The 26,851-nt window shown below is 47.7% G+C and overlaps 2 protein-coding genes across 3 annotated transcripts in view; one reads left to right on the plus strand and one right to left on the minus strand.

Annotated features, from left to right (window-relative positions):
- LOC132393577 (stomatin-like) overlaps positions 1 to 4,979 on the minus strand; it is a 53,867-nt gene extending 48,888 nt beyond the window's left edge. Inside the window, exon 1 of one of the 2 annotated variants that reach the window (XM_059969014.1) lies at positions 4,718 to 4,979. Coding sequence is in view for 1 of the 2 variants with exons in the window: in XM_059969013.1 (XP_059824996.1) it covers positions 2,489 to 2,523 (35 nt within the window). In the remaining variant the exon portion in view is untranslated. Of the gene's footprint in view, positions 1 to 2,488; positions 2,588 to 4,717 lie in introns of those variants that run through there. The other variant, XM_059969013.1, reaches the window with a different exon arrangement.
- On the plus strand, positions 2,958 to 26,286 carry LOC132393578 (splicing regulator RBM11-like). Its single transcript, XM_059969015.1, has 5 exons — positions 2,958 to 3,246; positions 4,986 to 5,148; positions 14,063 to 14,144; positions 16,760 to 16,865; positions 25,100 to 26,286. Exons 1-5 carry the CDS (start codon positions 3,154 to 3,156, stop codon positions 25,424 to 25,426), a joined length of 771 nt encoding a protein of 256 aa, XP_059824998.1. The 5' UTR covers positions 2,958 to 3,153; the 3' UTR covers positions 25,427 to 26,286.
- The last annotated feature ends 565 nt before the right edge of the window (positions 26,287 to 26,851 follow it).

A 26,851-nucleotide genomic window follows, 5' to 3' on the forward strand; every position in this document is an offset into this window, starting at 1 on the left:
ACCATAGCATTGGAGAAGGATAGGAACAGACAAGTTAAGAAAGCGTTTAATTAGAGTAAGGGGAAATATGAAGCTATCAAGCAGGAACTTGGAAGCATAAGTTGGATACAGATGTTCACAGGGAAATGTACAGAAGAAATGTGGCAAACGTTCAGGAAATATTTGCGTGGAGTTCTGCATAGGTACGTTCCAATGAGACAGGAAATGGAAGGAAGGGTGCAGGAACCATGGTGTACAAAGGCTGTAGTAAATCTAGTCAAGAAGAAATGAAAGGTTCAAAAACTAGGTAATGATAGAGATCTAGAAGATTATAAGGCTAACAGGAAGGATCTTAAGAATGAGAGAGTCAAAAGGGGTCATGAGAAGGCCTTGGTGGACAGGATTAAGGAAAATCCCAAGGCATTCTACAATTACGTGAAGAGCAAGAGGATAAGACGTGAGAGAATAGAACCAATCAAGTGTGATGGTTTAAAAGTGTGTATGGAACCAGAGCAGATAGCAGAGGTACTTAAAGAGTACTTTGCTTCAGTCTTCACTACAGAAAAGGATCTTGGTGGTTGTGGGGATGACTTACAGTGGACTGAAAAGATTGAGCATGTAGATATTAAGAAAGAGGATGTGCTGGAGCTTTTGGAAAGCATCAAGTTGGATAAGTCACTGGGACCGGACGAGATGTACCCCAAGCTACTGTGGGAGCCAAGGGGGGAGATTGCTGAGCCTCTGGCGATGATCTTTGCATCATCAATGGGGACAGGAGAGGTTCCGGAGGATTGGAGGGTTGCGGATGTTGTTCCATTATTCAAGAAAGGGTGTAGAGATAGCCCAGGAAATTACAGACCAGTGAGCCTCACTTCAGTGGTTGGTAAGTTGATGGAGAAGATCCTGAAAGGCAAGATTTATGAACATTTGGAGAGGTATATAATATGATTAGGAGTAGTCAGCATGGCTTTGTCACGGGCAGGTCGTACCTTATAAGCCTGATTGAATTTTTTGAGGATGTGACTACACACATTGATGAAGGAAGAGGAGTAGATATAGTGTACATCTGGAGTGGCATAATATGATTAGGGATAGTCCTGACGAAGGGTCTTGACCCGACAAGTCGACTGTACTTCTTCCATAGATACTGCCTGGCCTGCTGCGTTCCACCAGCATTTTGTGGGTGTTGCTTGAACTTCCAGCATCTGCAGATTTCCTCGTGTTTAGGAATAGTCAGCATGGTTTGTGAGAGGCAGGTCGTGCTTTATGAGCCTGATTGAATTTTTTGAGGATGTGACCAAACACAGTGATGAAGGTAGAGCAGTAGATGTAGTGTACATGGATTTCCGCAAGGCATTTGATAAGGTACTCCATGCAAGGCTTATTGAGAAAGTAAGGAAACACAGGATCCAAGCGGAAACTGCTTTGTGGATCCAGAGCTGGCTTTCTCACAGAAGGCAAAGAGTGGTTGTAAGCGGGTCATATTCTGCATGGAAGTCGGTCACCAGTGGTGTGCCTCAGGGATCTGTTCTGGGACCTCTACTCTTTGTGATTTTTATAAATGACCTGGATGAGGAAGTGGAGGGATGGGTTAGTAAATTTGCTGATTACACAAAGGTTGAGGGTGTTGTGGATAGAGTGGAGGGCTGTCAGAGGTTACAGCAGGACAATGATAGGATATAAAAATAGGCTGAGAAGTGGCAGATGGATTTTAACCCAGATAAGTGTGAGGTGGTTCATTTTGGTAGGTCAAATATGATGGCAGAATATAGTATTAACAGTAAGACTCTTGGCAGTGTGGAGGGTCAGAGGGATCTTGGGGTCCAAGTCCATAGGATGCTCAAAGCAGCTGTGCAGGTTGACACTTTGGTTAAGAAGGCATACTGAGCATTGGCCTTCATCAACCATGGGATTGAGTTTAGGAGCCGAGAGGTAAAGTTGCAGCTATATAGGACCCTGGTCAGTCCCCACTAGGAGTACTGTGCTCAGTTCTGGTCGCCTCACTGCAGGAAAGATGTGGAAGCCATAGAAAAGGTGCAGAAGAGATTTACAAGGATGTTTTGGGGAGCACACCTTATGAGAATAGTTTGAGTGAACTCGGCCTTTTCTCCTTGGAGAGGTGGGGATGAGAGATGACCTGATGGGTACAAGATGATGAGAGACATTGATCGTGTGGATAGTCAGAGGCTTTTTCCCAGGGCTGAAATGGCTAGCACGAGAGGGCACCGGTTTAAGGTACTTGGAAGAAGAACAGACGAGGATGTCAAGGGTAAGTTTTTTATGCAGTGAGTGGTGAGTGTGTGGAATGGGCTGCTGGCAATGGTGGTGGAGGTGGATATGATAGGGTCTTTTGAGAGAGTCCTGGATAGGTACATGGAGCTTAGAAACATAAAGGGCTATGGGTAACCCTAGGTAATTTCTAAAATTAGGACATGCTCAGCACAGCTTTCTGGGCCAAAGGACCTGTACTGTACTATGCTGTAGCTTTTCTATGTTTCTAACTACTCACCTCAATGGCATGCACTCCACCGGCGAAACGCTCATGTTAAATAAAATAAAATACGTTTGAGGGTTGTAGAGGCAGAAATAAGCAGTAGGGATTGATGAAAACACACGTGGCAGCTCAGGGTCCAAGGTGATCTGGGATATGCCCACTGCGCCCACTGTGCCCCCTGTAGGCTGGGAGGGCCATCACCATGGTGACTTTCACTGTGCCCCCTGTAGGCTGGGAGGGCCATCACCATGGTGACTCCCACTGTGCCCCTTTGGGCTGGGAGTGTCTATCGTCATGGTGACTCTCACTGCGCCCCCTGTAGGCTGGGAGTGCCATCACCATGGTGACTCACTGCACCCCCTTTGGGCTGAGAGGGTCCGTCGTCATGGTGACTCCCACTGCACCCCCTGTAGGCTGGGAGGGCCATCACCATGGTGACTCCCACTGTGCCTCCTGTGGACTGGGAGGGTATCAAGGCTGTAGTGACCTCCAGCATTCCCTGCGGACTGAGGGGGTATCAAGTCCAGGGTGACAGCGCCCCCTGTGGGCTGGGCCGGGTTGAACATCAGCGCTCCTGCTCGCACCGAGGATACGGGTGCCGGGCCCGGCGCTGAGTCGCCCGGCGCAGCCTGGGCCCGGCGGCGAGTAGCGGGGCCTGCTGAAAGCCCGCAGCTACAGGGATGAGTAAACAGGAGGAGGCGGATCGGACGATATTTGTGGGGAATCTGGACAGCAGCACCCGGGAGGAAATCCTGTACGAGCTCTTCCTGCAGGTGGGCGGCGATGGGAGACCTTCTACCCGGGGGTACGGACTCCCCTCCTCCGCGATAAGACCAGCTCCTCCCCTCTCCCAATCTGCCTCTTCCGTTTTCCTCTATCCTCCTTTCATCCCCCTCTACACCCATTCCACCCCCCTCCTTCCCCGTCCCCCTCTCCCCTACCCCTCCCGTCGCCCTCCCCTCCACACCCCTCCCCTCCTCCTTCCACCCCCTCTCCCCTAACCCTCCCGTTGCCCCCTCCACACCACTCTCCTCCTTCAACCCCCTCCCCTTCCCCTCCCGTCCCTCTCTCCCCCCAACCGTCGCCCTCCCCTCCACACCCCACCCCTGTCATCCCCTTTCCCCCTCTCTTCTCCCCCTTCCCCCTCCATCTTCCCCTCCCCCTTCCCCTCCATCCCCTCCATCTCCCCTTCCCCCTCCCCCTCTCCCCCTCCCTCCTCTCCCCTCCCCCTCCCCCTCCCCCTCCCCCCTCCCCCTCCCCTCCCCCTCCCCCCTCCCCCTCCCCCCTTCCCCCCTCCCCCTCCCCCTCCCCCTCCCCCCTCCCCCTCCCCCTCCCCCTCCCCCTCCCCCTCCCCCCTCCCCCCTCCCCCCTCCCCCCTCCCCCTCCCCCTCCCCCCTCCCCCCTCTCCCCTCCCCCTCCCCCCTCCCCCTCCCCCCTCCCCCTCCCCCCTCCCCCTCCCCCCTCCCCCTCCCCCCTCCCCCTCCCCTCCCCCCTCTCCCCTCCCCTCCCCCTCTCCCCTCCCCCTCTCCCTCCCCCCTCTCCCCTCCCCCTCTCCCTCCCTCCCCCTCCCCCTCTCCCTCCCTCCCCCCCCTCTCCCTCCCTCCCCCTCCCCCTCTCCCTCCCCTCTCCCCTCTCCCTCCCCCTCTCCCTCTCCCTCTCCCTCCCCCTCTCCCTCTCCCTCTCCCTCTCCCCATCTCCCCCTCCCCATCTCCCCTCTCCCTCCCTCTCCCCCCTCCCTCCCTCTCCCCCTCTCCCTCCCTCTCCCCCTCCCCTTCTCCCTCTCCCCCTCCCCTTCTCCCTCTCCCCCTCCCCTTCTCCCTCTCCCCCTCCCCTTCTCCCTCTCCCCTCCTCCCTCTCCCCTTTCTCCCTCCCCTCCTTCCACCCCCTCCCCTTCCCCTCCCATCCCTCTCTCCCCCCACCCGTCGCCCTCCCCTCCACACCCCACCCCCTCTTTCTCTCCCCCCTCTCTCTCCCCCTCTCCTATCAACCCCCTCCCATCCCCCTTCCCTCTCCTATCAACCCCCTCCCATCCCCCTCCCCTCTCCTTCTCCCCCTGCTCCTATACCCCCCTCCTTTCTTCCATGGCCTTCTGTCCTCTCCTGTCAGGCTCCCCCTTCTCCAGGCTTTCACCAATCAACTTCCCAGCTCTTTACTTCACCCTCTCCCCCTCCTGGTTCCACCTGCCACCTCGTACTTCTTCCTCGCAGCCCCCCCTCCCCCCACCTTCTTACTCTGGCTTCTCACCATTTTCTCTCCAGTCCTGATGAAACGTCGACTGTTCACGCTTTTCCACAGATGCTGCCTGACGTACTGAGTTCCTCCAGCATTTTGTATGTGACACTAAATGCTACGCACGTTTAAGAGGCTCTTGTAACAATGGAGGGTTATGGTTCTGTAGGAGGGAAGAGTCAGGTTTCTATAGGTCGGCTCAGCGTTGTGGTCGAGGGGCAGTACTGTGCTGTATGATTTGTGTTCTGTGAAACGTGTGCATGATGCTCTGGTGTGATTGCAGGCTGGTCCTTTAACCAAGGTACACATTGCAAAGGACAAGGATGGCAGACAGAAGACCTATGGGTTTGTCTGCTTCAAGCACACTGAGTCTGTGCCGTACGCCATCACCTTGTTAAATGGAATCCGGTTATATGGCAGGCCGCTGAACCTACAGTATCGATCTGGTATGTCACTCACTGAACAAGTTGTTCTCAAGTCATCGTATGAGTGTGTGCTGCGGACTTCCAGTTAGAGGTGTTTTATCCTCATTGCCGTGTTACACTCACATTATTCAGATTCAGATTTACTTACTACTTGTACATCAAAGCATTCAGTGAAATATTTACTGTACTTCGCTCATGTTAACAACCTCAGCAAGGGCTGGGTGCGGCCGCAAGGGTCACCACACATGGTAATTACCTGCCTCTCATGTAAGAATACCTAATTAACATTGAAAGGCCTAGATAAAGTGGATGTTTCCTATAGTGGGGGAGTCTAGGACCAGAGGACACAGATAGAGTGGATGTGAAGAGGATATTTCCTATAGTGGGGAGTCTAGGACCAGAGGGTACAGATAGAGTGGATGTGGAGAGGATGTTTCCTATAGTGGGGGAGTCTAGGACCAGAGGACACAGATAGAGTGGATGTGGAGAGGATGTTTCCTATAGTGGGGGAGTCTAGGACCAGAGGACACAGAGTGGATGTGGAGAGGATGTTTCCTATAGTGGGGGAGTCTAGGACCAGAGGACACAGCTAGAGTGGATGTGGAGAGGATGTTTCCTATAGTGGGGGAGTCTAGGACCAGAGGACACAGCTAGAGTGGATGTGGAGAGGATGTTTCCTATAGTGGGGGAGTCTAAGACCAGAGGGCACAGATAGAGTGGATGTGGAGAGTATGTTTCCTATAGTGGGGGAGTCTAGGACCAGAGGACACAGATAGAGTGGATGTGAAGAGGATGTTTCCTATAGTGGGGAGTCTAGGACCAGAGGACACAGATAGAGTGGATATTTCCTATAGCAGGGGGAATCTAGGACCAGAAGGCACAAATAGAGTTGATGTGGAGTGGATGATCCCTATAGTAGGGGAGTTGAGAGGGATAATAAATCAGCCATGATGGAATGGTGGAACAGTCTTGATGGGCCAAATGGCTGGATTCTGCTCCTTTGTCTCATGGTTTTATTCCAGCACCAATATAACATGCCCACATCGCTCAGCAGAACAAAACAGAGCACAACAGGCAACAAAATAACAAGCAAAACAAGCCCCCTTCTTCCCACTCACTTGGGTAAGACCTCCAAATCATTGAAGACAGAGGCTCTGGATCTTGGAAGGGAGGCGTCATGTGCTTCTACACCTTTGCGTTCAACGTTCAGAGAATCTTGCCCACCCTGTCCTACCCCCATCATTGAGGAGGCAATGTAGCATCAATGCCAGGAACACCAGACTCAAAAATAGTTACTCTCTCCATACAGTAAGGCTGATCAATCCCTCCACGCCCCCAAACACCAACATTTCCTATCAGTCACATTATGTACAGACACTCCTGTGCCCAGCATCACTTTATGAACATACAGTCAGTCTATGTGTATAAGCTATCTTATGTCTATTATTGTTTTTTATTTTTGTATTCTTTATCTCATCGTGTGTGTTCTTCGTGCTGCACCAAACCCAGAGTTATTTTGTTCAATTATTTTGTTCTCCTTTACACTTGTGTATTGGAAATGACATTAAACAATCTTGAATCTAACAACGAAATTCTGCAGTTGCTGCAAATCGAGTGCGTACACACACTCTGCTGAAGGAACTCAGCAGATCAGGCAGCATCTACGGAGAGGAGTAAACATTTGGCCTTTCAGGCTAAGTCGTGATGAAGGATTTCGGTCCTTGACATCAAATGTTTATTCCGCTCCATAGATGCTGCCTTACTTGATGAGCATCTTATGTGTGTTGCTCATGATGATGTCTTCATCTGCAGCCCTAAACCCCCCCACTATGTATTCAGAGAGAACAAAGTGTTTACCTCTAAAGAGTATCAAATACTTCCGCCCAAGAAGAGTTGCTGGTACCAAAAGTAGATGAGGTGCCGAAGATGGTGTATGATGTCATTGTGGGCTTTGAGTGGCAGAGTTGGGAAGTCGTTGCAGCTACGTAAAACTTTGGTTGGGCTGGGTTTGGAATGTTGTGTGCAGTTCTGATCTCAACATTGCAGGATGATATGGAAAGACAGAAAAGTTAGCTTTATTTATCACTGAACTGGACCGAGTCCTCCAGGTCAGGGTCGACCACAGATGTTGCATCCTAGCTGTCCAGATACATAAGCCAGGGCAGTACGATATGGAGAGCAAGCTGTTGCCCACGTAGCAAGCTTCCCCCTCTCCGTGCAGCTGATAAATTCAAAGGAATAGCAGAGACTGATACAGTTGCACCAGCAGCATCACAGGAGCTGCCAGTCGGCGTTGAAGTCAACATAGGACTGCCTTAGGAACTCCAGCTCTGGACTTTTCTCTCAGGGTTTACTCTCGAAGCCTTCCCCATGAGTGGGAATAGCTGCAAGGCAGCAGAGGTTTAAGATCAGAGTTTTCCTTTTAAATGAGCTGCCAACCACGGCTGATGAGCCCCATTGGCCTGAAGCGACAGGTTTGTAAGGCACCGGTACTCCACTTTCAGTAGAAACAGTTCTGCCAGTCTTGGTAGCTAAGCCATGTGAAGGCCAGGCACAGGTTTGATTGTCAGAGGCTAATTGAGATACACGCCATTGTCACGTGTACATCGAAACATTCAGTGAAATCAAATCAGCAAGGGCTGCACTGGGCAAGTGTCACCATAGCATAACTGACTGACCCTAACAGTATGCCTGGAATGTGGGAGGAAGCAACGTGACCAGGGGAAGAACGTACAAACTCCTTACAAGCAGAATTGGGGATTGAAACCCAATCCTACAGCTGGCACTGTCAAGCAATGTACTGCACACTATGCCACCCAGAAATATGGAGCGCATTGTGATTTGCATGTGAGAGAGTACAGAAGAGATTGAGCCGAGTGGGGCTCGGATTGGAGGATATGAGTTATAAGGAGAGCCTGGACAAATTGGGATTGCTTCCTCTGGTGCATCAGAACCGGGTTTAATATCACCAGTGTATGTTGTGAAATATGTTAACTTTGTGACAGCAGAACAGTGATAGATGATATAGAAACAAAACTGAATTACAGTAAATATACGTGTATATATTGTGTGTGTATGTATATATAAAACACAAATAAATAAATAGTGTAAATATAGAAATAAAAAAGTAGTGAGGTACTGTTTATGGGTTCATTGTCTATTCAGAAATTGGATGGCAGAGTGGAAGGAACTGTTCCTGAATCGTGGGAGTATGTGACTTAAGGCTTCTGTACCTCCTCCCTGATGGTAACAGTGAGAATAGGGCGTGACCTGGGTGATTGGAGTCCTTAATAATAGGCGTCACCTTTTTGAGGCCAAGGGAAGACTTGATAGGACTAATGTAAATTATGAAAGGCATTAGAGGAGGAAAATCCTTTTTTCTCACTAGGGTAGAAATGTCAAATTCTGAAGGACATAGTTTTAGATGCAAGCGGGTAAATTCAAAGGAGATGTGAGAGGCGAGTCTTTTTACACAGAGTGGTGGGTACCTGGAATGTGCCGTCAGGGGTGGTGGTAGAGGCTGATGAGATAGAGGGGTTTAAGAGGCTTTTAGACGCGCAAATGCACAGAGAGTGGAGGGATATGGATGTGCGCGGGCAGAAGGGAGTAGTTTAACTTGACATCAGCATAGATATTGAGAATCGGCTTTGTTATCACTGACATATGTTGTGAAATTTGGTGGTTGCCAGCTGCAGGACAGTGCAATACATTAAAAATTATAAGTTGAAATAAAAACTCAATAGTGCAAAGAGGAATAATGAGATAGTGTTCATGGATTCATGGTCCATTCTAAAATTTATTGGCAGAGAGTAGCAAGGTGTTCCTGAATCATTGAGTGTGATTTAGGCTCCTGTGCCTCCTCTTTGATGGTGGTAATGAGAAGAGAGCATGTCCTGGACCTATACCACTCTATGTTTTTGAAGAGGCTGTCTGCAGTTCTGAGGATCTATGAAGTTACTGAATTCCTTCAGTTGGAAAAAAAGAGAGAGAGAGAAAGATACCGCTTCTACCTCTTCCAACGATTCTGAGTGAGGCACAGAGAGATCTGTATTTACTGACAATTACCTTTATTGTTCAAACTAACAAGTACGTGAATTCATACACTAAATACTTTGTGCACACACCTGCTAAGTATCCCTGATTCTCCTGGATAGTCAAAGAATAGCAAAGGTATTACCCGGGCGGAGGAATTTACGCTGGCCAGGCATTCCTTGTTCCTCGTGGTCCCGATTCACTCTCCACGTGCTTCACACAGGGTTCTTCGTGCTTGTATCTGCGATGGTTATTCTTCAAAGTTACCACCACCAGCACCCACAAAGCATCCACTTTTATATCCATTTCTTATCAATTCAAATGTCCCATGTCATTGGCCACAGGTCATTGGTTCTGGTCCAAGCCAGCATTCATCTATTGTCCTCTTCCCATCAAGGGACAGTTGCTGACTCATGGCTCTTTGTTCTCAGTCAGCAATGAGCTCGAATCACCTCAGGCATTCACAAACCTGCATGTTATAGCCAACCAAAGAACACCTCACAAATAACTCCTTATTTGGAAATAACTTCCAGTCCAGCAGATTACCTGAAGAGTCTTTGTGTCTTCTTTAAAACACTAATCAAGCCCAGCATGTCAAGCTCACAAAATGAAGAATAGAGTGTCTTCACAAAATGGCAGCCTCCATCCCCCAAGCACACGGCAAGAACAAAGACCGCTTCCACTGTCCTTGATTCATTTGAATTCACTGATTTGAAGATATTACTTTTTTCTGGCCAACACTTAAAAAGTTGTTGAATACGGGAAAGAAACAAATCTTATCATTGGCATAAAATTAACATTGAGCATAAAATTAGCATCTACAAAGGAGCAGTGCCACAAGAGAGCAGCATCCACCATCAGGGACTCAACCCTCCCCACTCCAGGCCATGCTCTCTTCTTGCTACAACCATCGGGGGAGAGGTCCCATTCCACCAGGTCCAGCATCAATTATTACCCCTCAAACATCAGGCTCCTGAACCAGGGTGGATAATTTCACTCAACAGAACTCTGAACTGATTTCACAACCTATGGGCTCAATGTCACAGACTCTGCACCTCATGTTCTCAGTATTATTTAAGTATTAATTTTCACATTGTCATCTTTTTCACATTAGTTGTTTGTAAGTTTTTATTTATGTACAGCTTTTCACAAATTTTATTGTATTTCATTTTCATGTAAATGTCTGCAAGAAAGTGAATCTCTGAGTACTATTTGATATAATTTAGCATCCATTTCAAGAGGACCAGAATATAAAAGCAAGAATGTAATACTAAGGCTTTATAAAGCATTGCTCAGACTGTACTTGGAGTATCATGAGATGTTTTGGGCCCCTTATCTAAGAAGGGATGTGCTGAAACTGGGGAGGATTCAAAGGAAGTTCAGAGAACGATTCTGGGAGTGAAATGGTTAGTGGATGAGGAGCATTTAATGACTCTGGGTCTGTACTGGCTGGAATTTAGAAGCAGGGGGGAATCTCATTGAAACCCGTCGAACATTGAAAGGCCGAGAATGAGTTGATGTGGAGAGGATGTTTCCTGTAGTGGGGGAGTCTAGGACCAGAGGACACAGATAGAGTGGATGTGGAGAGGATGTTTCCTTTAGTGGGGAGTCTAGGACCAGAGGACACAGATAGAGTGGATGTGGAGAGAATGTTTCCTATAGTGGGGGAGTCTAGGACCAGAGGGCACAGATAGAGTGGATGTGGAGAGGATGTTTCCTATAGTGGGGGAGTCTAGGACCAGAGGGCACAGATAGAGTGGATGTGGAGAGGATGTTTCCTATAGTGGGGGAGTCTAGGACCAGAGGGCACAGATAGAGTGGATGTGGAGAGGATGTTTCCTGTAGTGGGGAGTCTAGGACCAGAGGACACAGATAGAGTGGATGTAGAGATGATGTTTCCTGTAGTGGGGGAGTCCAGTAACATTGGTTGTATTTAAAGTAGGGGTTGATAGACTCTTGATTAGTTATGGTCTCAAAGGTTACAGGGTGAAGGCAGGAGAATGGGGGTTGAGAGGGATAATAAATCAGCTGTGATGGAATGGCAGAGCAGAATCAATAGTCTGAATGGCCTAATTCTACTCCTATGTCTTACGGACTTATGGAAATACACATACTTTGTACTTTGAAATTGTAGACCAACCTGTGCATTAGTGATAAGACACTCCAATAAGGCTGCAATTATGTTAGAAGCAGTTTGAAATGAATTGGAAAAAAGATGGAAGAAGAAATGAATCGTTCTGAATTAAAACCTCAAACCATAGAATAGAACCATAGAACATTACAGCACAGAAACAGGCCTTTTGGCCCTTCTTGGCTGTGCCGAACCATGTTCTGCCTATTCCCACTGACCTGCACCTGGGACATATCCCTCCATATCCCTCTCATCCATATACCTGTCCAAGTTTTTCTTAAATGTCAAAAGTGAGCCCGCATACACCACTTCATCTGGCAGCTCATTCCACACTCCCACCACTCTCTGCGTGAAGAAGCCCCCACTAATGTTCCTTTTAAACTTTTCCCCCTTCACCCTTAACCCATGACCTCTGGTTTTTTTCTCCCCTGGCCTCAGTGGAGAAAGCCTGCTTGCATTCACTCTATCTATACCCATCATAATTTTATACACCTCTATCAACTCTCCCCTCATTCTCCTACGCTCCAGGGAATGAAGTCCTAAACTAGTCAACCTTTCTCTGGAACTCAGTTTTTCAAGTCCCGGCAATATCCTTGTAAACCTTCTCTGCCCTCTTTCAACCGTATTATTTCCTGTAATGAGGTGGCCAAAACTACACACAATACTCCAAATTTGGTCTCACCAATGCCTTATACAACCTCACCATTACATTCCAACTCTTATACTCAATACTTCGATTTATAAAGGCCAATGTACCAAAAGCTTTCTTTACAACCCTATCTACTTGTGATGCCACTTTTAGGGAATTATGTGTCTGTACTCCCAGATCCCTCTGTTCTACTGCACTCCTCAGTGTCCTACCATTTACCTTGTATGTTCCACCTTGGTTTGACCTTCCAAAGTGAAATACCTCCCACTTGTCCACATTAAACTCCATCTGCCATTTTTCAGCCCATTCCTCCAACTGGTCCAAATCCCTCTGCAAGCTTTGAAAACCTTCCTCACTGTCCACTACACCTCCAATCTTTGTATCATCAGCAAATTTACTGATCCAATTTGCCACATTATCATCCAGATCATTAATATAGATGACAAATAACAATGGACCCAGCACTGATCCCTGTGGCGCACCATTAGTTACAGCCCTCCATTCAGAGAAGCAACCCTCCACTACCACTCTCTGGCTTCTCCCATTGAGCCAATGTCTAATCCAATTTACTACCTCTCCATGTATACCTAGCGACTGAATCTTCCTAACTAACCTCCCATGCGGGACCTTGTCAAAGGCCTTACTGAAGTCCATGTAGACAACGTCCACTGCCTTCCCTTCATCCACTTTCCTGGTAACCTCCTCGAAAAACTCTAATAGATTTGTTAAACATGACCTACCACACACAAAGCTATGTTGACTCTCCCTAATAAGTCCCTGTCTATCCAAATACTTGTAGATCTCTTATCTCTTAGTATTCCTTCCAATAATTTACCTACTACTGATGTCAAACTTACTGGCCTATAATTTCCTGGATTACTTTTTGAGCCTTTTTTAAACAACGGAACTACATGAGCTATCTTCCAATCCTCCGGCACCTCACCCGTAGATATCGACATTTTACATATTTCTGCCAGGGCCCCTGCAATTTCAACACTAGTCTCCTTCAAGGTCTGAGGGAATACCCTGTCAGGTCCTGGGGATTTATCTACTCTGATTTGCCTCAAGACAGCAAGCACCTCCTCCTCTTCAATCTGTATAAGTTCCATGACCTCCCTACTTGTTTGCCTTGTTTCCGTAGACTCCATTCCAGTTTTCTTAATAAATACAGATACAAAAAACCCATTTAATATCTCTCCCATTTCTTTTGGTTGCATACATAGCCGACCACTCTGATCTTCAAGACGACCAATTTTATCCCTTACTATATTTTTGCTCTTAACATACCTGTAGAAGCTCTTGGGATTATCCTTCACCCTGACTGCCAAAGCAACCTCATGTCTTCTTTTAGCCCTCCTGACTTCTTTCTTTAGTAGTTTCTTACTCTTTTTATACTCCTTAAGCATCTTATTTCCTCCCTGTTGCCTATACATGTTATACATCTCTCCCTTCTTCTTTATCAGAGTTCCAATATCCCTCAAGAACCAAGGTTCCTTATTCTTATTCATTTTGCCTTTAACCCTGACCAGAACATACAAACTCTGCACTCTCAAAATTTCTCCTTTGAAGGCCTCCCACTTACTAATCACATCCTTGCCAGAGAACAACCTGTCCCAATCTACACTTTTTAGATCCTTTGTCATTTCTTCAAATTTGGCCTTTTTCCAGTTTAGAACTTCAACCCGAGGACTGGATCTATCTTTATCCATGATCAAGTTGAAACTAACGATGTTATGATCACTAGAACCAAAGTGTCCCCCTACATACACTTCCATCACCTGCCCTAACTCATTCCCTAATAGGAGATCTAATATTGCATCCTCCCTAGTTGGTACATCTATATATTGATTTAGAAAACTTTCCTGAACATATTTTACAAACTCTAACCCATCTAGACCTTTAACAGTATGGGAGTCCCAATCAATGTGTGGAAAATTAAAATCCCCTACAATTACAACTTTCTGTCTCCTGCAGTTGTCTGTTGTCTCTTTGCAGATATGCTCCTCCAATTCTCGCTGACTATTGGTTTAAAGTTTAAACTATTCTGAAGCTGTCATCGTTCTTCGGGTTAGGAAAAATCTACTGTTCTGAAAAGTAACAGGACAGGTGTGTGTGCATTTCAGGAAGTTCCCACACAGCAGACCCCAGTGTGCCGTACCCAGGAGCAGACAGCACACTTTGTCGGACACCGCAAGACAACTGCAGGTACGTGGAAACCCTCATGACTGATTGAATGAAAAATTTGACAGGTCTGTGATAAATTCAGAATCTGAATTAAAATCAGGCTTAATATCACTGACAGATTTTGTGGCAGCAGTATATTGCAATACATTAAAAAGTATAAATTACAATAAAAGTATATATGTATTAAAAAATTAAATTACGCCCACTAAGCTGTTGGCACTTCGAGCAGCAATGACGAACCTCTACCTCTGTTGGTGGTCAGGGTTCCTTCCCCGTGTTCAGTTTTCACTATTGTCAGTCATGCAAGACCCGGGGGAGACTCAGGAATACCATCGCACGCAGATGCCGAAGGGTTCTTCATTGCTTTTCCTGGTAACAACTTTGACCAATCAAATACATCTGGTCCTTTAGAATAACTTTCACACAACTGATGGCAGCCTCACCGGCCTGTCATTTCCTGGTTTAAAATTGGAGCCTTTTTTAAATAGTGAAACAACATTGGCGATCCTCCAATCCTCTGATACCTCTCCTGTCACTAGGTGTGCTTTAAATATCTCTGCCTTGGCCCTGGCAATTACTGCACTTGTGTCCCATAGGGTCCAAGGGAACATCTTGTCAGGCCCTGGGGACTTATCCACCCTGATAAGCTTTAGGATAGCAAACATCTCCTCCTTTGTAATCAGCACAGGGTTCATTAAGTTGATGCCATTTTCCCTCACTTTTACAGACTGTATCCATCTCCCAGATAAATACAGATGGAAAAATACATTTAAGATCTCCCCCTTCCGTTTGGCTCCACACATTCTGGTCTTCCAAAGGACCGATTTTGTCCCTTACAATCCTTTTGCTCTTAGCATATCTGTAGAAACCCTTTGGATTCTCCTTCACCTTGTCTGCTGGAGTAACTTCATGCCTTATTTTAGCATTCCTGATTTCCTTTTCTCTTGCATTTCTTGTACTCCATAAGCACCTCACTTGTTCCTACTTGCCTATACCTGCTATGTATCTCCTTTTTTCTCTTATCCAGGACCTCCATATCTCTTGAAAACCAAGGTTTTCTACACTTGTTATCTTTACCTTTTATTCTGACAGTCACATACAAGCTTTGCACTCTCAAAATTTCATTTTTGAAGGCCTCCAACTTACCAAGTACACATTTGCCAGAAAACAGCCTGTCCCAATCCACACTTGCCAGATCCTTTCTGATACCATCAGAGTTGGCCTTTCTCCAATTTAGAATTTCAATCTGCAGACCGGACCTATCTTTTTGCATATTTAGAATTTCAATCTGCAGACTGGACCTATCTTTTTGCATATTTATTTTGAAACTAATGGCATTGTGGTCACTGGATACAATTTATTCCCCTTTGTTACCTGCCGTCTCATTCCCGAATAGCAAATCCAGTATCGCACACTCTCCTTTTTGGACTTCTACGTACTGATTAAGGAAACTGTCCTGAACACACTTGATAAACACTATTCCATCTAGTTCTTTTACAGTGTGGGAATCCCAGTCAATATGTGGAAAGTTAAAATCACCTAATATAACAACCTTATATTTCTTGTAACAGTCTGTGATCTCTCTACCATTTTGTTCCTCTAAATCCCTTGGACTGTTGGGTGGTCTGTAATATAGCCCTGTTAACGTGGTCATAGATTTCTTACTTCTCAGGTCCACCCATAATGCCTCACTAGTCAAGTCTCCTGACAAGAGCACTGCAGTCACATTTTCCTTGACTAGTAACACCACCCCTCCTCTAGTTCTGTCACGTCTAAACCAACAGATCCCCAGAATATTGAGCTGCTAGTCCTGCCCCTCCTGTAACCATGTCTCACTAATGACTATAACGTCATAATTCCAGGTGTTGATCCATGCCCTGAGCTCATCCACCTTTCCTACAATACTTCTTACATTGAAATGTATGCAGCTCAGGAACACTAGTGTCACCATATTCAATCCTATTGATTCCTGACCTTGTCTGAGGTCTTAACAACATCTGCCTCCAAAACCTCTCCACTAACTCTTCTGACACTCTGGCTCCCAACCCCCTGCAACTCTAATTTAAACCCCACCATGTAATGCATTACATGGTGCATCGAGGTAGATCAAGGGACCACCAATAACAGAGTGCAGAATACTGTGTTATATTTACAGAGAAAATGCAGCACAACCAGAAAATAAGGTTCAAGGTCATAATGAGTGGATTGTGAGATCAGGAGTCTATGTTATCATACAAGGAGACCACTTAATCATCTTCTAACAGCAGTGTAGAAACTGTCCTTGAGCTTCATAGCTCGTACTTTCAAGCTTCTGTACCTCCTGCTTGATGAAGGAAGGGAGAAGACAGAATGAAAGGAGTGGGTGGGATCTCTGATTATGCTGGTTGCTTTACTGAAGAAGCTGGAAATGTGGGCAATGTCAGTCCTCAGAGGGGAGGCTGGTTTGCGTGATGGGCTGGCCTACATTCACAATCCTCTTTCATCTCTTTGCAAAGAAAAGAAGTGGAAACCAGGGAGGGATTTTAAAATCTTAGAAGAATTGCATCTCAGTGAAGCCAGGGTAATCTGCAGGCCCTGCGATAATGACAGGTATTATGGTGAGGTCACCTGATGATTTGTTCTCTGTATTGTTTTAGGAGCCCTCAATTCCCAGATGGACCAAGTTCTTCGCTATTTCTCACACCACCATACTTGGTGAACAACAGCTTGAGCAACTCTGACCCCTACTATTGGCAAGCTATGGTGAGTGTGAAGTTATTGATGAAGCCCTGGAAAATTGCAAATTACACTCCCCTCTGTAAGAAGGGAGGAATGCAAAAGAAAGGAAATTATAGGTCAGTTAGCCTAACGTCAGTGGTTGGGAAAATGTTGGGGTCCATTATTAAGGATGAGGTTTCGGGTGACAGATGATAAAATAAGTCAAAGTCAGCATGGTTTCTGTAAAGGGAAATCTTACCTGACAAATCTGTTGGAGTTTTTTGAGAAAGTAACAAGTAGGGTGGACAGAGGAGAGGCAGTGGGTGTCATTTACTTGGATTTTCAGAAGGTGTTTGTTAAGATGCCACACGAGGCTGCTTCACAAGATAAAATCCCATGGCTTTACAGGAATGATGCTGCCATGGATAGCGGAATGGCTGACAGGCAGGAGGCAACGAGTGGGAATAAAGGGGCCTTTTCTGGTTGGGGACTGCTACTTTTCACATTGTTTGTCAATGATTTGGATAATGGAATTGATGGCTTTGTGGCAAAGTTTGTGGATGGTATGAAGATAGGTGGAGGGGTAGGTAGTGCTCAGGAAGCAATGTGATTACAGCAGGACGACAAATTGGAAAAATGAGCAAAAACGTGGCAGAGGGAATAGAGTGTTGGGAAATGTATGATAACGCATTTTGGTAAAAGGAACAAAAGTGCAGACTATTATCTAAATGGGGAGAAGGTTCAAACACCAGAGGTGCAGAGGGACTTAGGAGTGAGTCCTCGTGCAAGTTAATTTACCAGTTGAGTGTGTGGTAAAGAAGGCAAATGCAATGTTAGCATTCATTTCAAGGGGAATAGAATATAAAAGCAAGGAGATAACGTTGAGCCTTTATGAGACACTAGTCAGGCCGCACTTGGAGTATTGTCCACGGTTTTGACCCCATATCTCAGAAAGAATGCATTGCCATTGGAGAGATTCCAGAAGAGGTTCACAAGGATGATTCCAGAAATGAATGGGTTAACATGAGGTGCGTTTGACAGTTTTGGGCCTGTATTCACTGGAATTTAGAAGAATGCAGGAGGATCTCATTGAAACCTACCAAATATATCCAGAACTAAAAGGTAGAGCCTGAAAATTGAGGGTCAACCCTTTAGAACAGAGGTAAGGAGGAATTTTTTTAGCCAGAGAGTATGAATCAGTGGAATGCTCTGCACAGACTGCAGTGGAGGCCAAGCCTATGGCTCTATTTAAAGCAGAATTTGATAGTTTCCTGATTGGCAGTTAGGGTTGAGGGGGATCCGGGATCAGCCATGATGCAAAGGTGGAGCAGACTCAATGGGCTGATAATTCTGCTCCTATGTCTAATAGTGTTATTGGCAACAGCAGCAACAATCACCTTATTTCCCAAGAGTGTAAGGTGTTGCTCAAATCCATGGGGCTAAATCGCCTGTCCTCTTCTTCCACTCACCCTGCCCTGTCCATGCAAGTACTCCATTGGTCAGAATCGTCCACGGATATTGTGTTCCAGCTCTCAAACACAAACTAGGGCAGTATGATATGGAGAGTGAGCTGTTGCCTATGCCCCCTCTTTGCAGCTTATGAATCCAAAGGGACAGCAGAGACAGATACAATTTGGCATCTGCGGCATCGCCAAAGTTGCCAGTCAGTGCCGATCTCAATGTAGAACTGGCTTAGGGACGCCATCAACGATTTTTCCCCGACATTTACTCCTGAAGGCTTACCTGATGAGTGGGCATTGCCGCAAAACAGTGGAGATTTGAGCTCAGAGTCTTCCTTCACTGAGGTGAGACGCCAGTCACAACTGACGAGCCCTGTCTGCCCTGTCCAAATGTGTCAAATACCTTGCAAACAAATGCCACACCATCAATGCTCATTGGGAGAATGCCCTACCTAGGAAAACAAAGAATCAAGTCTTTAATTGCTATAGCGCCTTCACCACCAGTGGCCTCACAGTGCCAGATGCAGGGTTGATACCTACTTCCAGTGCTGTCTGTGTGGAGCTTGTTCCTGTCAGTTACAGCATCCCCAGCATCCGGGACACCTTCAAAAGGCGATCCCTCAAAAAAGTAACATCCATCATTGAGGACCCCTGTCACCCAGGACAAGCCCTCTTCTCATCACTACCATCAGGGAGGAGGAGCAGGTGTCTGAAGACACACACTCAACGATTCAGGAACAGCTTCTTTCCCTCTGCCTTCAAAATTCAAAATGGAACATCAACCCAAGTTGATCAACACTATCTCACTTTTTTCTTGCTTCTCTTTTTGCACTACTTATTTAATTTTATATATAATATTTCTTGTAATTCATATTTTTTTCTTAATTATATATTACAGTGTACTGCTGCCACAAAAGGACAAATTTCAGGGTATTTGCCAGTGGTACTAAACCAGATTCTAGCTGTCCAGTTTCCTCCTACTTCCTCCACAAAGCCACGTGGAGGTGGTGGGTTAGCTGCTGTATGTGGTTGTCAGTGCGTGGGGACCTGGGTAAAGTGTGGACGTAATGGGAAGGAATAAGATCAGATTAGTGTAAGATTGGTGCTGATGGTTGGCATCGACTCGATGGGCCAAAGAGCCTGCTTCCACTCACTCTCTGACTATGACTCGGAGAAATGCAAGAATCGTTTATTTTTCATTCATAGGCCATGTTTCCTTGGCATTAGGGCTCGTTTCTCATCAGTTGCACCTGAGAGACACAAGTGTGAAATCTGAGCTTGTAAGAAGTCCTTAAATATATACAGTATAGACACGAAGTGCTGGAGGATCTCAGCAGATCAGGCAAATATGCAGTCAATGTTTCGGACACAGTCCCTTCGTTAGATCTTTAAAGGAAGGAAAAAGATGTCTGAATAAAAAGATGGGGGAGGGGAAGGAGGTTAGCTATAAGGTGATGGGTGAAGTCAGGTATGTGGGGAAGGATGATGATGTGAGAAGCTGGAAGGTGATGTGGAAAAGGTGAAGGGCTGGAGAAGAAGGAGTCTGACAGGAGAGGAGAGTGGACCATGGGAGAAAGGGAAAGAGGAGAAAGGGCACCAGGCTCCCTGCACGCGGGCTATTTGTGAGCCAGTTCGCCTGTGCAGGAAGAGCGTTGCCACATAACCACCCCCCCCCCCCCCAGAACCGGCGATACACCCCCCAATGTCCACAGTCTGGATCAGCCTCTGTTTGGGAGGTCTGCCTCTGCGCCGCGGTGCCTGAACCTCGACCGACTGCACCGTCCACATGGGCTGGTTTGAGTCAGTCCACCGTGAAAACCACCTCTTTCCCCCCAATGTCCAGGACGTACGTGGACCAGTTGTTGTTGATCACCTTGAATGGCCCCTCGTACGGCCACTGTAGCAGTGCCCGGTGTCCGCCCCTTCGTACAAACACAAACTTACAGTTCTGCAGGTCTTTGGGTACATGAGTCGGGGTTCATCCATGCTGTGAAGTTGGTATGGGGGGCCAGTTTGCCAGTTTGTCCGGGACTGCTGCGAGTTCTTCCTCTTGCCCCCTTGGGGCTGGTATGAACTCTCCTGGGACAGCCAGGGTTGCGCTGTACACCAACTCAACCGACGAGTCGTGCAGATCCTCTTTGGGCGCTGTGCGAATTCCAATCAGGACCCAGGGAAGCTCGTCCACCCAGTTAGGTCCTTTGAGGCGGGCCATGAGAGCTGACTTCAGGTGACGGTGGAAGCGTTCCACTAGTCCGTTCGACTGTGGGTGGTAGGCAGTAGTGTGGTGTAGCTGCGTTCCCAACAGGCTGGCCACAGCCGACCACAGGCTGGAGGTGAACTGGGCGCCTCTGTCGGAGGTAATGTGGGCCAGTACCCCGAAGCATGCTACCCAGGTTGCAATCAGTGCTCAGGCGCAGGAATCGGCAGATGTGTCGGTGAGCGGGACCGCCTCTGGCCACCTCGTGAACCGGTCTACCGTAGTTAGAAGGTACCGTGCTCCTCGGGACACTGGTAGGGGGCCCACGATATCCACATGAATGTGGTCGAACCTCCGGTGGGTGGGTTCAAACTGCTGCAGCGGGGCTTTAGTGTGCCACTGCACCTTGGCTGTTTGGCACTGTGCGCACGCTCTGGCCCATTCACTGACCTGCTTGCGGTCCATGCCATGCGAACTTGCTGGAGACCAGCCGGCCGGTTATCCTGATAGTTGGGTGCGCCAAACCGTGGATGGAGTTGAAAACTCGCCGCCTCCAGGCTGCCGGGACGATGGGGCGAGGTTGGCCGGTAGCCACGTTGCACAGGAGGGTCCTTTCACCTGGGCCTACGAGAAAGTCTTGCAGCTGCAAACCCGAGACTGCGGTCCTGTAGCTGGGCATCTTGTCATCTGCCTGCTGCGCCTCCGCCAGTGCTGTGTAGTCCACCCCCAGGGACAGGGCCTGGACAGCTGGTCTGGAGAGTGCGTCCGCCACGACGTTGTCCTTCCCCAAGACATGCTGGATGTCCGTCGTGTACTCCGAGATGCAGGACAGATGTCGCTGCTGTCGAGCGGACCAGGGATCGGACACTTTCATGAACGTGAAGGTCGACGGTTTGTGGTCTATGAATGCGTTGAACGGCCTGCTTCTAAGAAGTACCTGAAATGCCGGATTGCCAGATACAGTGCCAACAGCTCCCAGTCGAAGGCACTGTACTTGAGTTCGGGTGGTCGTAGGTGCTTGCTGAAGAATGCCAATGGTTGCCAGCGCCCCTTGATGAGCTGCTCCAGCACCCCACCGACTGCTGTGTCGGATGCGTCCACCGTGAGGGCGGTTGGAACGTCTGTTCTGGGGTGCACCAGCATCGCAGCATCTGCCAAGGCTTCCTTGGCTTTAATGAAAGCGGCTGCGGCCTCCTCGTCCCAAGTAATGTCCTTGCCTTTACCTGACATCAGGGTGTACAAAGGGCGCATGATACGGGCTGCTGAGGGGAGGAAACGGTGGTAGAAGTTCACCATACCAACAAACTCCTGTAGGCCTTTGACCGTGTTAGGCCGGGCAAAGTGGCGGATCACGTCTACCTTGGCGGGCAAAGATGTTGCCTCATCTTTGGTAACCCTGTGGCCCAGGAAGTCGATGGTATCGAGACCGAACTGGCATTTGGCGAGGTTGATCATGAGGCCGAAGTCACTCAAGCAGGAGTAGAGCTGGCGAAGGTGGGACAGATGCTCCTGACGACTACTGCTGGCTATAAGGATGTCGTCCAAATAGATGAACGCAAAGTCCAGGCCGAGGCCCACCGCATCCATTAGCCACTGGAATGTCTGCGCGGCATTCAGAGGAACTCGAACAGGCCGAATGGGGTGATAAGTGCTGCTTTGGGGATGTCTTCAGGGTGCACTGGGATTTGATGGTATCCCCGGACGAGGTGTACTTTGGAAAATATTCTTGCCCTGTGCAGGTTTGCTGCAAAGTCCTGTATGTATGGCACGGGGTAGCAGTCTGGAGTTGTAGCCTCATTCAGTCTGTGGTAGTCGCTGCATGGTCTTCAACCCCCAGCTGCTTTGGGCACCATGTGCAGGGGGAAGGTCCATGGGCTGTCGGACCTCCGTACGATCCCCAAATACTCCATCCTCCTGAACTCCTCCTTCGCCAGGCGGAGCTTTTCCAGGGGGAGCCTTCGTGCATGGGCGTGGAGGGGTTGTCCCTGGGTCGGGATGTGGTGCTGAACCCCATGTCTGGGCATGGCTGCCGTGAACTGCGGTGCTAGAGTCGATGGAAAGTCCGCCAGGATTCTGGTGAATTCATTGTCCGACAGTGTGATGGAGTCCAGGTGTGGGGCCGGCAACTTGGCTTCACCCAGGGAGAACGTCTGGAAAGTCTCGGCATGTACCAGTCTTTTCCCTTGCAAGTCAACCAGCAGGCTGTGAGCTCGCAAGAAGTCCGCGCCCAGGAGTGGTTGGGGCAGAACGGCCAGTGTGAAGTCCCACGTGAACCGGCTGGCGCCGAACTGCAGCTGCACTGTGCGGGTGCCGTAGGTCCATATTGTCCTGCCGTTTGTGGCCCTTGGTGGGTCCTGGCTTCTTGTTGCGGGTGTTGTACCCCGTCTGGGGCAAGACGCTGATTTCCGCTCTGGTGTCAACCAAGAAGTGGCGTCCCAGCTGTTTTTCCCAGACGTACAAGAGGCTGTCCTGGTGGCCAGCTGCCATAGTCATTAGCGGCACCTGGCCCTGGCCATTGCAGGGCGGGTGACAAAGGCGGGCTTTTGTGCCCCACCGCTGGGGGTAGAAACACCACTGTTCACTGGCCTCCTCATTCCTGCCTCTGTGTTGTGTGCGCCCCTCTGCCGTGCCTGGTCTGGTCCACTGTTGGGCACGTGGCCTGTTAATCTGACCAACGGACGCCACACTCTAACTGGGCTTCTGCTTGGCTAAACTACACGCGTGGTCGCAGCGTCCAGAAAGTCGGCAGTTTTAGCGAAACTGCGTGAACAGATGAAGTGTCGGTCATCTTTGGTCCAAATCCCATTTGGACTGTCGGGGTCACCAATGTAGCAATGTGCTACACACAGCGCTGAAATAACAACACGCAGTCGGTAAGTCGTTTTGAGACTAGTTTATTCAAACTTCGCAGCGCTAGCATTTAATCCCTAGCGCCCGCCCTCTCCGGGCGGAAATGACGTCAGAGATCCATTACCAAAGACTCCCTCCGCGCGCTGGCTATTTGTGAGCCGGTTCGCCTGCACAGAAAGTGGGTCGCCACAGCACATTTTACAGTACCAGTGACCCGGGTTCAATTCCCATCATACGGTAGTATGGTTAGCACAGTGCTTTACAGTACCAATGACTGGTTCAATTCCCATCGCATGTTAGCATAGTGGTTAGCACAACAATTTACAGTACCAACAACAGGTTCAATTCCGATTGCACAGTAGTGTAGTAGTTAGCACAATGCTTTACAGTACCAACGACAGGGGTTCAGTTCCCACCGCTGTCTGTGAGGAGTCTGTACATTTTCTCCATGACCACGTGGGTTTCTTCCCACAGTCCAAAGACGTACAGGCTGGTGGGTTAATTGGTTGTTCAGTGAATAGCCTAGAATTCAATCAGGGATTGCTGGGCTTTGCGGTTTGAAGATCTGGAAGGAGTTGCTCTGCGCTTGTTCTAGATTATCTCATTAATAATAATCTGCTTAGTTGAGTTTTACTTGCCGCATGTGCATCGAAACATTGAAGCACACAGTGAAATGTATGGTTTCACCTCAGTGACCAACACAGTCCAAGGATGTGCTGGGGGAAGCCAGCACATGTCGCCATGCTTTTGGCACCAACATAGCATGCCCACGACACATTAACCATTTAACTGGCAGGACAAGAGATTCTACAGATGTTGGAAATCTTGAACAACACACACAAAGTGCTGGAGAAACTCGGCAAGTTAGGCAGCATCTATGAAGAGGAATAAAGAGTCAACATTTCAGGACTGGAATACACTTCTGGACTGGATGCAGATAAAGCCCTCCCAAGCACTGAGCACAGTCACATGAAATACTGTCAAAGGAAAGCAGCATCCAACATTAGAGATCCCCACCACCTAGGCCGTGCCATCAGGAAGAAGGTACGAGAGCTTCAGGACTTGCAGCACCAGGTTCAACAGCAGTTTCTACCCTTCAACCATCAGGCTGTTGAACAACAGGGGATAACTTCACTCACTTGCTCATCCATTGAGATGTTCCCACAATCAATTGTCTTACTTTAAGGACTCTTTGTCTCATTATTTCATGTTCTCATTATTTACTGCTTTTATTTATATTTGCATTTACACAGTTTGTTTATTTCTGCACTCTGGTTGATCTTTCATTGATCCTGTAATAGTTACTATTCTATAGATTTGCTGAGTACGCCCACAAGAAAATGAATCTCAGGGTTGTATATGGTGACACCTATGTACTTTAATAATAACATTTCCTTTGAGCTTTGAAAGGAATAATGAAGTAGTATTCTTGGGTTCATGGACTGCTCAGAAATCTGATAGCAGAGGAAAAGAATTGTTGAATGTGGGTCTTCAGACTTGGGTACCTGTTTGTAGTAATGAGAAGAGGGCAACTCCTGATTGGTGAGGATCCTTAATAATGGATGCTGCCCTTTTGAAGCTGTCCTTGATGGTGGGGAGGCTTGTGCCCATGATGGAGCTGGCTGACTTTGCAACGTGATTCTGACATCCTCAATGCAATATTGAGGCAATGCCACACTGTCCTGATAAATATGACTGTTTCTTCCCCTCTGTGGATGCTGCCTGACCTGCTATGCTACAGTTTCACTAAGACAGTCCGTTCTTTCTTTCAGATGAATTCCTACGCCCTGCAGCAGTATCATCTCCATTCCCAGATATTTCAACAACAGCAAGGATACTACCAGCCATTTTCCCAGCAGGTCAGAGCACCGATGCCCCAGATCCCTTACTACAGCCAGTCACAGAGCTTCACGGCCAGGCCCTGCCCTCCTGTACAGGACAGCTGGCCGTCACAGGACCCCGACCACGGGAGTGGTCGCGACAGCGCAGGAGGCAGGAGTGTGGGTTCTGACACCGACAGTGATAGCAGAGGCCAAGCGTTCCAGAGCTTTGGCAGGGATGTGTACAGGAAGCACAAATCCAAAAAGAAGAAATACTGACAGTGGGAGAAGGGCCAGTCATGGAGGAGGCACTTAAGCAATCTAGCTGCTTCAACGGGCACTGACTTAAGCTAAACGTTCTGATGTTGTTGGACTAGGTTGCATTGGTTGTATAGTACTGTGCAAAAGTCTTAGGCACATATGTATAGCTAGGGTTCCTAAAACTTTTGAACAGTTCTGTACGAGGGCAGTGTTAATTTGGCAAACGAGAGTGAGCATCACTCACACGAACAGCCACAGTGTTGCTATTGGCTTGAAGGGAATCATCTGGTAGGCCAGGCCACTCATATGGTGAAATCACGTCTCCCCAGTCTTGGACCACAACTGGAAGTATGTATCGGAGCTGCAGTCTGCTGCTGTTATTACGACTACCTTCATGGGAGAGATTTGAATGAAGGAATTTAAGAGCAAGATACACAAAATGCTAGAGAAACTCAGCAGGTCAAGTAGTATCTACGGAAATGAATAAGCTTTTCAAGGCCAACACCCTTCATCAGGACTCATGAAGTCTCAGCCTAAAACATTAACTGTTTATTAATTCCCATAGATGCTGCCTGACCTCCTGAGTTCCTCCAGCACTGTGGATTTCTGCATCTGCAGAAGCTCTTGTGTTTACGAGCGATGCCGGAGCAGTGTGTTTTAGATCTCACTTGCCCTTGCACTTGGCCAAGCAGAGGGGTAAAAATGCACCTCTTCTGTGCGATTGGTACTGTACGTTTGAAAGCACTGTGTACTGTGTCCTTGTCTGTCCCTGATTCTCAGTACTTCCATACTGCAAACACTGAACTGCCGGGTGTACTCATTAAATCTGAATTAGCTGCATGTTTGTCACCTTCAGAAATTAAATATTATTGATCTCAGTTGAGTCCTCATTTTTAAAAGGTGCTGATGTTTCTTGTACATTGAAAACCCTAGACAGAGCAGATGTGAAGAGGATGTTTCTTATGATGGGGAGTCGAGGACCAGAGGGCACAGCCTCAGAATAGAGGGATGTCTACTTAGAATAAGATGAGGGGAATTTCTTTACCCAGAGGGTGGTATATCTATAGAATTCATTAACACAGGTGGCTGTGGAAGCCAAGTCAGTGGGTATAGGTTCCTGATTAGTCAGGATGTCAAAGGTTATGGTGAGAAAGCTGGGAAATGAGGTTCAGAGGGATAATAAATCAGCCATGAAGGATTAGTAGAGCAGATGTGATAGGATGAGTGGTCAAATTCTGCTCCTATGTCTTCTGGTGTTGATGAAGAGCTGATTTCCCAGACACTCCCTTATTCAACTTCAAGTTTAATTGTCATTCAACCATACATGAATACAGCCAATTGAAACAGTGTTTCTCCAGGGCCAAGGCGCAAAACACAGTACCAACAGCACACAGCACATGTAATTATGCTAGCAGAAAACCATACAGTCAAAAAGTTAACATC

This window comes from Hypanus sabinus, chromosome 4 (genome assembly GCF_030144855.1).
Source record: "Hypanus sabinus isolate sHypSab1 chromosome 4, sHypSab1.hap1, whole genome shotgun sequence".
Taxonomy (NCBI): domain Eukaryota; kingdom Metazoa; phylum Chordata; class Chondrichthyes; order Myliobatiformes; family Dasyatidae; genus Hypanus; species Hypanus sabinus.